The sequence below is a fragment of the Anomaloglossus baeobatrachus genome, chromosome 3 (assembly GCF_048569485.1).
Source record: "Anomaloglossus baeobatrachus isolate aAnoBae1 chromosome 3, aAnoBae1.hap1, whole genome shotgun sequence".
Lineage (NCBI taxonomy): Eukaryota > Metazoa > Chordata > Amphibia > Anura > Aromobatidae > Anomaloglossus > Anomaloglossus baeobatrachus.
In genome coordinates, this window is record NC_134355.1 from 406,908,266 (window position 1) to 406,920,265 (window position 12,000).

A 12,000-nucleotide genomic window follows, 5' to 3' on the forward strand; every position below is an offset into this window, starting at 1 on the left:
CGGGCGGTTGGCTGTGGTGGCTGAGTAGAGCAGGGCAGTGCGGTGGATGTCCCAGATGCTCTGGCTTCAAATAATGGCACCTAGAGTCGGCGCATGCGCAGATGGAGCTCTCGGCTCAAGATGTCATCTGAGCATGTGCCAATTGATCTCCCAGCAGCAGACTTAAGAAAACTGGTGCCTGGAGGTAGCATATACGCAGATGAGATCTCTGCTTTTCATTGAGCTGAGAGCTCAATCTGCGCATGCGCCAACTCTAGGCGCCATTTCTTTGAAACCTGCACTGCTGACAGAGCATCTGGGACACTCACTTTCACACAGCCAGCATAGCCTGACCACTGCCAGCACAGCCCCCACCGCTCGCTACCATCATATACCCCACCGCTGCCAGCACAACCTCCTCCGAAGCACCTGCAGCATCACTCTACTCCAGCACCGCCATTGCCTCCTGTGGCACCAGAGAATAAGATGGACCCCATTTTTTTTACCTTTTTTATATCTAAATTTGAGGTGCATCTTATAATTTGGTGCACCTTTATAAAACGAAAAATACGGTATGTTATTTTGAAACTGTGATCATTCATTTGGTATAAATTGTGCAAATTTAATCAAATTGGAATTGAATTCTACTTTAATTTTAGCAAAATACTAATTCTCCAGAATACAGATTTTTTTCATTTGCTCTGACCAAATTCAGCAAAATATCAGTCAGCTGCAGCCACCATTGTTGCTCCACTGTGTAGGGGTAGCAAAAAGTAAAAAATTCAAATAACCCTAATACATACTTCACTTCTCACCTGTTCTGGCACCACCTCTACCTCCAATGTCCACTGCTCACTGTCCAGTCCTTCGAGCCTCTTCTTCCCACAGTCTTGTGCTGTTACTTCACTCTAGACTTCTGGCCGTGATCAGGCCTGCAGGTGACAGCATGTCTTAATGTCATGATATCACGAAACGCTGGGACTTCTGATGCCTGATTATGGCTAGAAGTACTGCTCTATTGTGATGACACAGGCATGCAATTGCTAAAAGAAGAAGTCTTGAGGACCAGCTGGCAGCAGGCACTGGAGGCAGTAGGAGTGCCAGGACAGGTGAGTGATAAGGTGAGTATTAGGTTATTTATATTTTTTACATATTACATTTATTATACTCTGGGGATTTCAGACTCCAAAACAAAATAGGGAACATTCAATTTGTGGAGAATAACTTTTCAACTAAGTTTCCCAGTAGAATATGTGTAATTTGGCATATAAGAATTTTCTCAGAACTTCTAATTTTAGTCTCATTGTACCTGGCATTTTTGTCAACTGTTTCACGCTTTTCGATCTATTTAATGGTCAATCTGCTGAATGATAATTTTAACTGAACTCTATTTATTTTACAGCTATTTTTTAATATTTGTGGGTCTACTTAATTTTTTATTTGACTTCACAGCTTTGTAGTTTTTTTAATGTTAATTGAAGTGATATTTTGAATGTGTGTGCTTATATTCTAGAACAGGCTACCTGACTTGTAAAAATACAACAGCCATCATTCTTTGACAGTTGCAGGCTATTATGCCATGACTAAGGATGTTTTTAGTTACAAGTGAAAAGGTTTTGGCACCATGTTAGCCAGTTGAAAAATTATTGAATGTTCTCAGTGAGACTAACAAAATTATAATCTTGTGATACCTTTTAATGGCAACCAAAATAAAATAAAGTGATGTTACAAAGCAAGCTTTCGAGACATCTCAGGTCCCTTCATCAGGCATGGTATGACAAACTATCTGAAGAAACACAAATATATGCACAAACAGAGCAGAGGGATGGCATAATAAAAGAATTTAAATAAACAAACACTGAGCTTGGAAAGTGAATCCTTAATTAGCTTTGATTAGTGGTGTGAAAGTTTTATGAGCAGGATATTTATAAGGCTTTACTAGAAGGTGGCCCGATTCTAAAGCATCGGGTATTCTAGAATTTATTGTGTAGTTAATGTATAATTTTTGTTATATATATTAGATGTTGTTGTGTGTAGTTGCCAAGTGTTTGTGTAGGGGCTGTACATGTTCTGGGTGTTGTCTGGGTGTGGCGGGAGGTGAGAGCGGTGTTGTATGTGTGTTGCGTGTGTTGCGTTGTTTGTGGAGCGTTGTGTGTGTGTTGCGCGGTTTGTGTGTGTGTGGTGTGTTTTGGGGGGAGGTATGTTTTGTGCAATGTGTGTGTTGTGCGGTATGTGTGTATATTTATGTATGCCGCGGTGTTTGTGTGTTGGGTGTTGTGTGTGTGCGGCGTTGTCTGTGTGTGTGGGTGTCTGTGTAGGGCGGTGTTTGTGGTTCCTAGTGTGTGTGTGTGTGGTGTGTTGTGCAGTGCGTGTGTGTGTGTTGGGGGGAGGTGTGCACCTCCCATCGTGCTCGATCCCCCATGCTGTGCACCCCCCATCGTGCTCCATCCCCCATGCTGTGCACTCCCCATCGTGCTCCATCCCCTATGCTGCGCACCCCCCATTGTGCTCCATCCGCCATGCTGCGCACTCCCAAACGTGCTCCATCCGCCATGCTGCGCACTCCCAAACGTGCTCCATTCGCCCTGCTGCGCACTTCCAAACATGGTCCATCTGCCATGCTGCGCACTCCCAAACGTGCTCCATCCGCCATGCTGCGCACTCCCAAACGTGCTCCATCCGCCATGCTGCGCACTCCCAAACGTGGTCCATCCGCTATGCTGCGCACTCCCAAACGTGCTCCATCCGCCATGCTGCGCACTCCCAAACGTGATCCATCCGCCATGCTGCGCACTCCCAAACGTGATCCATCCGCCATGCTGCGCACTCCCAAACGTGGTCCATCCGCCATGCTGCGCACTCCCAAACGTGCTCCATCTGCCATGCTGCGCACTCCCAAATGTGGTTCATCCGCCATGCTGTGCACTCCCAAATGTGTTCCATCCCCCATGCTGCGCACTCCCAAACGTGCTCCATGCCCCATGCTGCGCACTCCCAAACGTGGTCCATCCCCCATGCTGCGCACTCTCCATCGTGCTCCATCCCCCATGCTGCGCACCCCCCATCGTGCTCCATCCCCCATGCTGCGCACCCCCCATCGTGCTCCATCCCCCATGCTGCGCACCCCCCATCGTGCTCCATCCCCCATGCTGCACACCCCGCATCGTGCTCCATCCCCCATGCTGCGCACCCCCCATCGTGCTCCATCCCCCATGCTGCACCAGCATCAGCCTCTCTGCCCGCAGCATCAGCCTCTCTGCCCGCAGCATCAGCCTCTCTCCTCCCATCATCAGCCTCTCTCCTCCCAGCATCAGCCTTTTCTGTCCCCAGCATCAGCCTCTCTCCTTCCAGCCTACCCCAGCCTCAGCCTCCCCCAGCCTCTCTTCTCTCAGCCTCCCCCCTCCCAGCCTCCCCCTCCCAGCCTTCCCCAGGATCAGCCTAGCCTACCCCAGCCTCAGCCTCCCCCAGCATCAGCCTCTCTTCTCTCAGCCTCCCCCCTCCCCCTCCCAGCCTTTCCCAGGATCAGCCTCTCTCCTCCCAGCCTCCTCCAGCACGCCGTGCTCCTCTGCTGACACTCAAAGATCCGATCGCATACACTCACACACACACACCCGATCGCATACACTCACACACACCCGATCGCATACACACCCGATCGCATACACTCACACACACCCGATCGCATAATGCACGCACACACACGATCGCAAACACTCACGCACACACACATTGACGATATTGCACATACGCGCTCACACTCACAACATCCGGAGATACCACATGCTTCTGGCCATGTGATCCTCCGGCAGGTCCTGGAAGCTCACAGCACAGTATCGGCGCCGAGAAGTAAGCAATATCCCAGGATGTTGTGAGTGTGTGGATGCGATGTGATGTGTGTGTGATGTGTGTGTGTGATGTGTGTGTGAGAGTGAGTGTGATCTGATGTGTGTGTGTGTGTTGTTATGTGTGTGCGTGTGTGTATGTTCCACCGCTGCAGAACATTGATGCGCTGGTAACTATGCTACCATGGTTACCAGCGTATCCCGTCCCCCGCTCGCACGGGAGCCCACACCAGCATACGCCGGCCAGCCCCAGCAATGTGAGGGTATGTGTCGGCTGGGTTTGCGGCGTACGCTGATGTGGGCTCCCGGGGGTACAGTACTCACCTGTTAGTCGTGGCTCCGTGACCGTATCGGTTCGGGGAATGCGTGGGGGGGGCGGGGCCAGAGCTAGCGTGCATTGCGTGAGGGGGCGGGGCGTGGCCGAGTTGCCAATGCCTACAGGGTGCGGTGCCGGGGCGAGAGGCCAATCTGTGGGGGGGCGGAGCCTGGGTGAGCGGCCGGCCAATCCGTGTGGGGGCGCAGCCTGGGCGAGCAGCCAATCCGTGCGGGGGGCGGGGCCATGACGAGCCCAGCGACCAATCAGCTTTGTGTCACCGTAAGGACACAATTTTGGAGCAAGACAGACAGACAGACAGACAGACAGAATAAGGCAATTATATATATACAGTTAGGTCCAGAAATATTTGGACAGTGACACAATTTTCGCGAGTTGGGCTCTGCATGCCACCATATTGGATTTGAAATGAAACCTCTACAACAGAATTCAAGTGCAGATTGTAACATTTAATTTGAAGGTTTGAACAAAAATATCTGATAGAAAAATTGTAGGAATTGTACACATTTCTTTACAAACACTTCACATTTTAGGAGGTCAAAAGTAATTGGACAAATAAACCAAACCCAAAAAAAAATTTTAGTTTCAATATTTTGTTGCGAATCCTTTGGAAGCAATCACTGCCTTAAGTCTGGAACCCATGGAAATCACCAAACGCTGGGTTTCCTCATTCTTAATGCTTTGCCAGGCCTTTACAGCCGCAGCCTTCAGGTCTTGCTTGTTTGTGGGTCTTTCCGTCTTAAGTCTGGATTTGAGCAAGTGAAATGCATGCTCAATTGGGTTAAGATCTGGTGATTGACTTGGCCATTGCAGAATGTTCCACTTTTTTGCACTCATGAACTCCTGGGTAGCTTTGGCTGCATGCTTGTGGTCATTGTCCATCTGTACTATGAAGCGCCGTCCGATCAACTTTGCGGCATTTGGCTGAATCTGGGCTGAAAGTATATCCCGGTGCACTTCAGAATTCATCCGGCTACTCTTGTCTGCTGTTATGTCATCAATAAACACAAGTGACCCAGTGCCATTGAAAGCCATGCATGCCCATGCCATCACGTTGCCTCCACCATGTTTTACAGAGGATGTGGTGTGCCTTGGATCATGTGCCGTTCCCTTTCTTCTCCAAACTTTTTTCTTCTCATCATTCTGGTACAGGTTGATCTTTGTCTCATCTGTCCATAGAATACTTTTCCAGAAATGAGCTGGCTTCATGAGGTGTTTTTCAGCAAATTTAACTCTGGCCTGTCTATTTTTGGAATTGATGAATGGTTTGCATCTAGATGTGAACCCTTTGTATTTACTTTCATGGAGTCTTCTCTTTACTGTTGACTTAGAGACAGATACACCTACTTCACTGAGAGTGTTCTGGACTTCAGTTGATGTTGTGAACAGGTTCTTCTTCACCAAAGAAAGTATGCGGCTATCATCCACCACTGTTGTCATCTGTGGACGCCCAGGCCTTTTTGAGTTCCCAAGCTCACCAGTCAATTCCTTTTTTCTCAGAATGTACCCGACTGTTGATTTTGCTACTCCAAGCATGTCTGCTATCTCTCTGATGGATTTTTTCTTTTTTTTCAGCCTCAGGATGTTCTGCTTCACCTCAATTGAGAGTTCCTTAGACCGCATGTTGTCTGGTCACAGCAACAGCTTCCAAATGCAAAACCACACACCTGTAATCAACCCCAGACCTTTTAACTACTTCATTGATTACAGGTTAACGAGGGAGACGCCTTCAGAGTTAATTGCAGCCCTTAGAGTCCCTTGTCCAATTACTTTTGGTCCCTTGAAAAAGAGGAGGCTATGCATTACAGAGCTATGATTCCTAAACCCTTTCTCCGATTTGGATGTGAAAACTCTCATATTGCAGCTGGGAGTGTGCACTTTCAGCCCATATTATATATATAATTGTATTTCTGAACATGTTTTTGTAAACAGCTAAAATAACAAAACTTGTGTCACTGTCCAAATATTTCTGGACCTAACTGTAGATAAGAGTTTATAAGGATGTTTTGTAACAGCTGGATAGTCACACTTTGAGGAACACTGCTCTAGTAAAACAAAAATAGAGTTCATTACGAAAAAATAAAGTAAAATTACTGCACTTTTATTTTCATAGAACAAGCTTAAATATATTTTATTTCTTAAAATTGTACCCCTCAAAATATGATAAAAATTGCTAAAGCGACAAACTAATATACTTTCAAAGGAATCTATCACTAGGTTTTTGCTTTGTAATCTGAAGACTGCATGCTGTAGGGGTTAACACAAAGGTTTCAGCTACACTCTGTGGTGGTGTTTACTGGTTATATTTGTTTTAGCTTAAGTTGATTATCATTGCCGGACTAGGTCAGCTAGGGGTCAGCTAGTCTGAACTCAAATTTCAAAGTAAACAGAAAATACATACAGACATTTATATCTAGATTTTGTAAAAAAAAACAAAAAAAAACCAAACAAAACAAAATTGAATGATATACTTTTCCTACAATAAAATGAAAGGAAAAAGGGCTTCTAACCTGCAGATATGGGGATAATCTGCAGTTTCATACCGTTCCAAACCAGCCTAGTGCCTGCACATTAAACCTCGCTATTAGGAGGAAATGAACTTCATCCCTTCCGGCAGCATTCCAGTTTCAGTCACTGAGACGCGGGCCCAGTCACTGCTATGTGTATGGACAGTGGTGGCTGTAGCCGATCACCGCACTGACTTTCAACCACTCTTATTAAAATCAGCTGTGTCAGTGTGGGGGATGTGGTTACAGTCGCCGCTAGCCATACACAGAGCATTGACTGAGCTCATGCCGCCGCCTCCATGACTGAAACTGGAAGGCTCCCTGGAGGATTAAACTTCATTACCTCATATAGGCAGGTTAATAGCATTTTTAAACATGAAAAGTTCCCTTTAACTACCTAATCACCAGAAATATTGTTTTTTTATACTTTTTCATTTGAGAAAATGAAATAGAAAGAAATAGAAATCAATAGTTATACAGTATTACTACATTAAAGCACCTGAATTGATTTACTCAATTGAAAACAGATGGCTTATGCCCTGTTATAGATACAATTACTTTATTCTGTAGGAATATTGACAATATTTTCAATCCCAATATAAACACAGCAATAAATTATGAAGTTACAATTAACCCCTTCAGCCCCCGGGCACTTTCCGTTTTTGCGTTTTTGTTTTTTGCTCCCCTTCTTCTGAGAGGCGTAATATTTTTATTTTTCCATCAATCTTGCCATATGAGGGCTTGTTTTTTGCGGCACGAGTTGTACTTTTAAATGAAACCATAATTTTTACCATATAGTGTACTGGAAAACGGCAAAAAAATTCCAAGTGCGGAAAAATTGCAAAAAAAGTGTGATCGTACAATAGTTTTTGGGATATTTTATTCACTGTGTTCACTATATGGTAAAACTGAGGTATCTATGTGATGCCTCAGGTCGGTGCGAGTTTGTAGACACCAAACATGTATAGGTTTACTTGTATCTAAGGGGTTAAAAAAAATTCACAAGTTTGTCCAATAAAAGTGGCGCACGTTTTGCGCCATTTTCCGAAACACGTAGCGTTCTTATTTTTAAGGATCTATGGCTCCGTGATGGCTTATTTTTTGCATCTCGAGCTGACGTTTATAATGGTACCATTTTTGCGCAGATGCTACGTTTTGATCGCCTGTTATTGCATTTTGCGTAAAACTTGCGGCGACCAAAAAACGTAATTTTGGCGTTTGGAATTTTTTTGCGACTACGCCGTTTACCAATCAGATTAATTGATTTTATATTTTGATAGATCGGGCATTTCTGAACGCGGCGATACCAAATATGTGTATATTTATTTATTTTTTAACCCTTTAATTTTCAATGGGGGGAAAGGGGGGTGATTTGAACTTTTAGGTTTTTTGTTTTTTTTTTATTTTTTAAAACTTTTTTTTTTACTTTTTTTTTTTATTTTACTAGTCCCCCTAGGGGGCTATAGCGATCAGCAATCCGATTGCTGATCGCTATCTGCTGATCACAGCTATACCTCTGTAATCAGCAGATTCAGTCACTTTGGTTTTCCCTCTGCTCTCGGCCGAGGGAAAATGAAAGTGAAACATCGTAGCAGCAGGCGTCATCACATGACCCTGTGCTACGATGGCAACCACCGATAGTCACGTGATAACACACGTGACTTCCGGTGGGGGCGGCGGTGAGTAACAAACATGGCCGCGCGCATTTAAATCTTGCTGCCAGACTTTGGCAGCAAGATTTAAGGGGTTAATGGCCGCGGGTGGAAGCGATTCCACCCGCGGCTAGCAGGCACACATGTCAGCTGTTGAAAACAGCTGATATGTGTGCCGATCCACGCCGCCTGCCCGCGGCAGGGGGCGGGGCTTAAGGGACACGATCCTGGACGGATAGATCCGTCCAGGGTCGTGAAGGGGTTAATGATGGGAGGACTCACAGATAACCGGGACCAGTGGATCTAACCGGATAAAAAAAATGTGGTTCTGGCCCACAATTGATGATGGATATCTGGCCAGATGCTGGTCCCCATATAAGTCTATGTAGACCAGAATCTGATGTGTATAAATGGTGGTAGAATGAATAGGGGAATTGGAGCAAGTGTTTCATACTTACTTAGTCGCTGGTGCAGCTGTAACTGCTTCTAGCCTGCTTATTCTTCTTCCCAGGCCACTCATTATTGCTCATCCATATTCCCTGCTTCCCCCACACACCGGCAGTCCTGGCATCTGTGATTGGTTGCAGTCAGATATGTGCCCATCCTGTATGACAACGTCTGACTACAACCAATCACAGACCCTGTCAGTGGGTTACTGTAGATTGGAGTAAAAATAAATAACTAATTAAAAATAGTAGTAGGTTGGATGAAGGATTATGGTGTGGAAATTTCAGAACCAAATCTGCATCTCTTGGTAAGAAAGGTGCTTTTCTGCTAAGAGATGCAGGTCTGTCAACCTGAGTTTATTGAGGTCACCTGAGGTCAGGTTACCTGTGATCACAGGTAGAGAACTGTGGGAACTTCCAACTATGACCGCAAAAATCCTAAGTGACATCACCGCTTATTGCACAGCTTAGACATTATCTGCCTGAAGCTCACAGTGGGTGGTCACTGTTCTATAGCTGCTCGCTGTGACTTCAAATGTAGCAGAGCAGGAATTGTCATGGGACCGTGTGTGGATTAGGTCAGACCTTGGTGTTTGGGAGGTTATTAAAGGGGTGAGAGAAGGTGATTTTTCTATTTTATTTCAAATAAAGGATTTTTTTTCAGTGTTTGTGTTTATTTCTTTTCACTTACAGATTAGTAATGGAGGATCTCATAGACACTTCTCCTTACCACAGCAGGGCAATTAAGATGAGCCAGGTAAAGTGCCGGGACAGTCCCATCTAATGGATGCGACAATGCTGGGCAGCTGCCGGCTGTGTATGGAGGGCCCAATAAGCCCGGGTCTCCTCAACATGAAAATACCATCCCCCAGCTGTCGGACTTTATCATTGCTGGATATCAAAATTGGGGGGACCGCATGCCAGTTTTTAAAATTATTTATTTAAATACTTTCAAAATACGCATGCGGTTCATCTTACTTTGATACACAGCCAAGATAAGCACATGGCTAGGGACTTCCACCTGTAGCTATATGCTTTATCTGGGCTGGATATCTTAATACAGGGGGAAGCTATGGCATTTTTTTAATTAATTTATTTTTACACCATGATATAGAGCTGCAGGCAGGGTCTTTGATTGATTGCAGTCAGATGCTGTCACAAAGGTTGGGGGTGAGTCTGACTGCAACCAATCACAGACACCAGGACAGTCGGTGGATGGGGGAAGCAGTGCATATGGATTAGGGATAATGAGAAGCCCCGGAAGAAGACTGAGAGACCCATAAGCAGTTACAGCTGTGCCAGAGACTCAGTAAGTATGAGGTGCTTGCTTCATTCTTATTTTGTTTAGTTATCCTTTATTTTCTTTTATTTCCCAAGTTGCTACACCCAGATCATTAGCCAGAATTCCCTAAGAATTCCAGGTCTGGCACTCGGGTACATTTGAAAATGCGTGGATCCGTACTTTTACAGTTCAGGTCTGCCCATAACATCATTTTTAGTAAAGATGAATGAATCAATGTGATGCAAGAACTCTACAACATATCGTCGTGCTTCCCCATAATGCCTTTCAATTATAACATCACACGGTAAAGTGTAGACAATTAGTATAGAATATCATAGTCTGTATTGCCACGTTGAGTATTTGGTGAATTTTTGACCTCTGTATTTGTAAGCCAAAACCAGAAGTGCATTAAAATGCAGAAGTAACGCCCGTTTTTCTATTATACTTTTTCTTTGATTGTTCCACTTCTGGTTTTTGCCTAATAATACTAAGGTAAACATCACTCCAGTTGCTCAATGTGTGCACATGGCCTAAAAGCCAAACAGAAAGGGAATGCAGCAACCATTTGGTGGTGAATCTGAATAGGAAGAGCACATTACAGTTCACATTTTAGCCAATGAGGTAGAAGAAACCCTTAAAATACTAAACAAAATGTACAGATAGCCTGTGAAAGAAGATCATTGAAAAAGATCAGTGTTGGAGAAACAGGCAGATTGCTATCACAAACTAGAAAGGATTCACTCATCTCAAATTTTAGCAATAATAATTATAATAATGAATTATAATAAAAACAGCACTTCACCTTTTTAAAATATTAAGGATACTTATCGGTAAATAACATATTGAAAACACCAGTAGTACCACCATGAGCATGCGAGCAGTCTTCCTCCTGGCACGAATCTGTTTTATTTCGGCAGCCACACCATTAATCCTAGGTTTGAATGCCTGTTGTGCCTGTCCCTTTGATTGGATTGGACACTGTAATGGTTTCCACTTCTTTTGAACTATAGATGAAGTTCCTGGAATCTGACATGAAAGGAAATACCAGATTAAAGAGTTATTGTTATAATAAGTTCGGTAAATTGGAGTAGATTTATGGTGACCGTTCAGCCTAGCTAAATATTTTCTAATTTATAGCCAGTACATAAGAAGACCTGCATGTGATCCTTGCTACTGTCTTAAATATCTGGGTCTAAATCCTATGGGAACAAAACATCAGCTGTAGGTGTAGCGCCCCTGAGACTTCAGTCATTACAGGGTATTGCATCTCACCCCTGGTAAGGAAGAGTTTAACCACTGGTGTTCATCATTTACACAACACACATATTAGTAGCCGAACTGGGTTGAACGTGGTCACCATAGCAGCATGAGGGAAGTTAGAGAACACACAGACTTTTACCTCAGAATAGTCTGGGACACAGAAAAACATGGCAACTGAGGAGAGTGCTTTAGACCTTCCTCAGTTAGGGCCGGCCTCACTGGAAGAAGCAGGAGATGACTGGTGGAGTGGGTAAGACAGAGGAGCAACACAGCAGCTGGAGGTCGAGCTCAATAGCTCTCTTAGCACCAGTGCAGTTCAGGGTGCAGAGCCCTAGGGTGCCATACACTTTATGTTGTGCCATCAGAATCTGCCGGACAGGGGGATTTCATGTCCCTCTGGCCACCAAAGGTCCCGGGGCACAACAGCATACAGAGTCAGGAGTCAAAACTATGGTTGGGCCCACATTTGATTCATGCTGCCTGCAAATGGGACAGGAACTTAATTACTAAATGCAGGGGTCCCCAAGTAGCTTCACGCCACGGTTATCCACATTACAGACCGCAGTGAAGGAAGGTCTCACACTCCACAACACCGGTGGTAGCCTCTGAACTATCTGGGATCAGATGGATCCCATCACGATAGAAGCTGGCACTCTGAGGGTGACGACTTAACAGTGAGTAAAAGACCTTGAACCGCA

General features: G+C 44.9%; 1 protein-coding gene across 1 annotated transcript in view; it reads right to left on the reverse strand.

The window, feature by feature from the left end:
* The window catches only part of HCRTR2 (hypocretin receptor 2), a 213,912-nt gene that overhangs the window by 72,208 nt on the left and 129,704 nt on the right, over window positions 1–12,000 (reverse strand). The window contains exon 5 of the mRNA XM_075338451.1: window positions 10,845–11,068. Coding sequence (XP_075194566.1) covers window positions 10,845–11,068 — 224 coding nt within the window. The remainder of the gene's footprint in view (window positions 1–10,844; window positions 11,069–12,000) is intronic.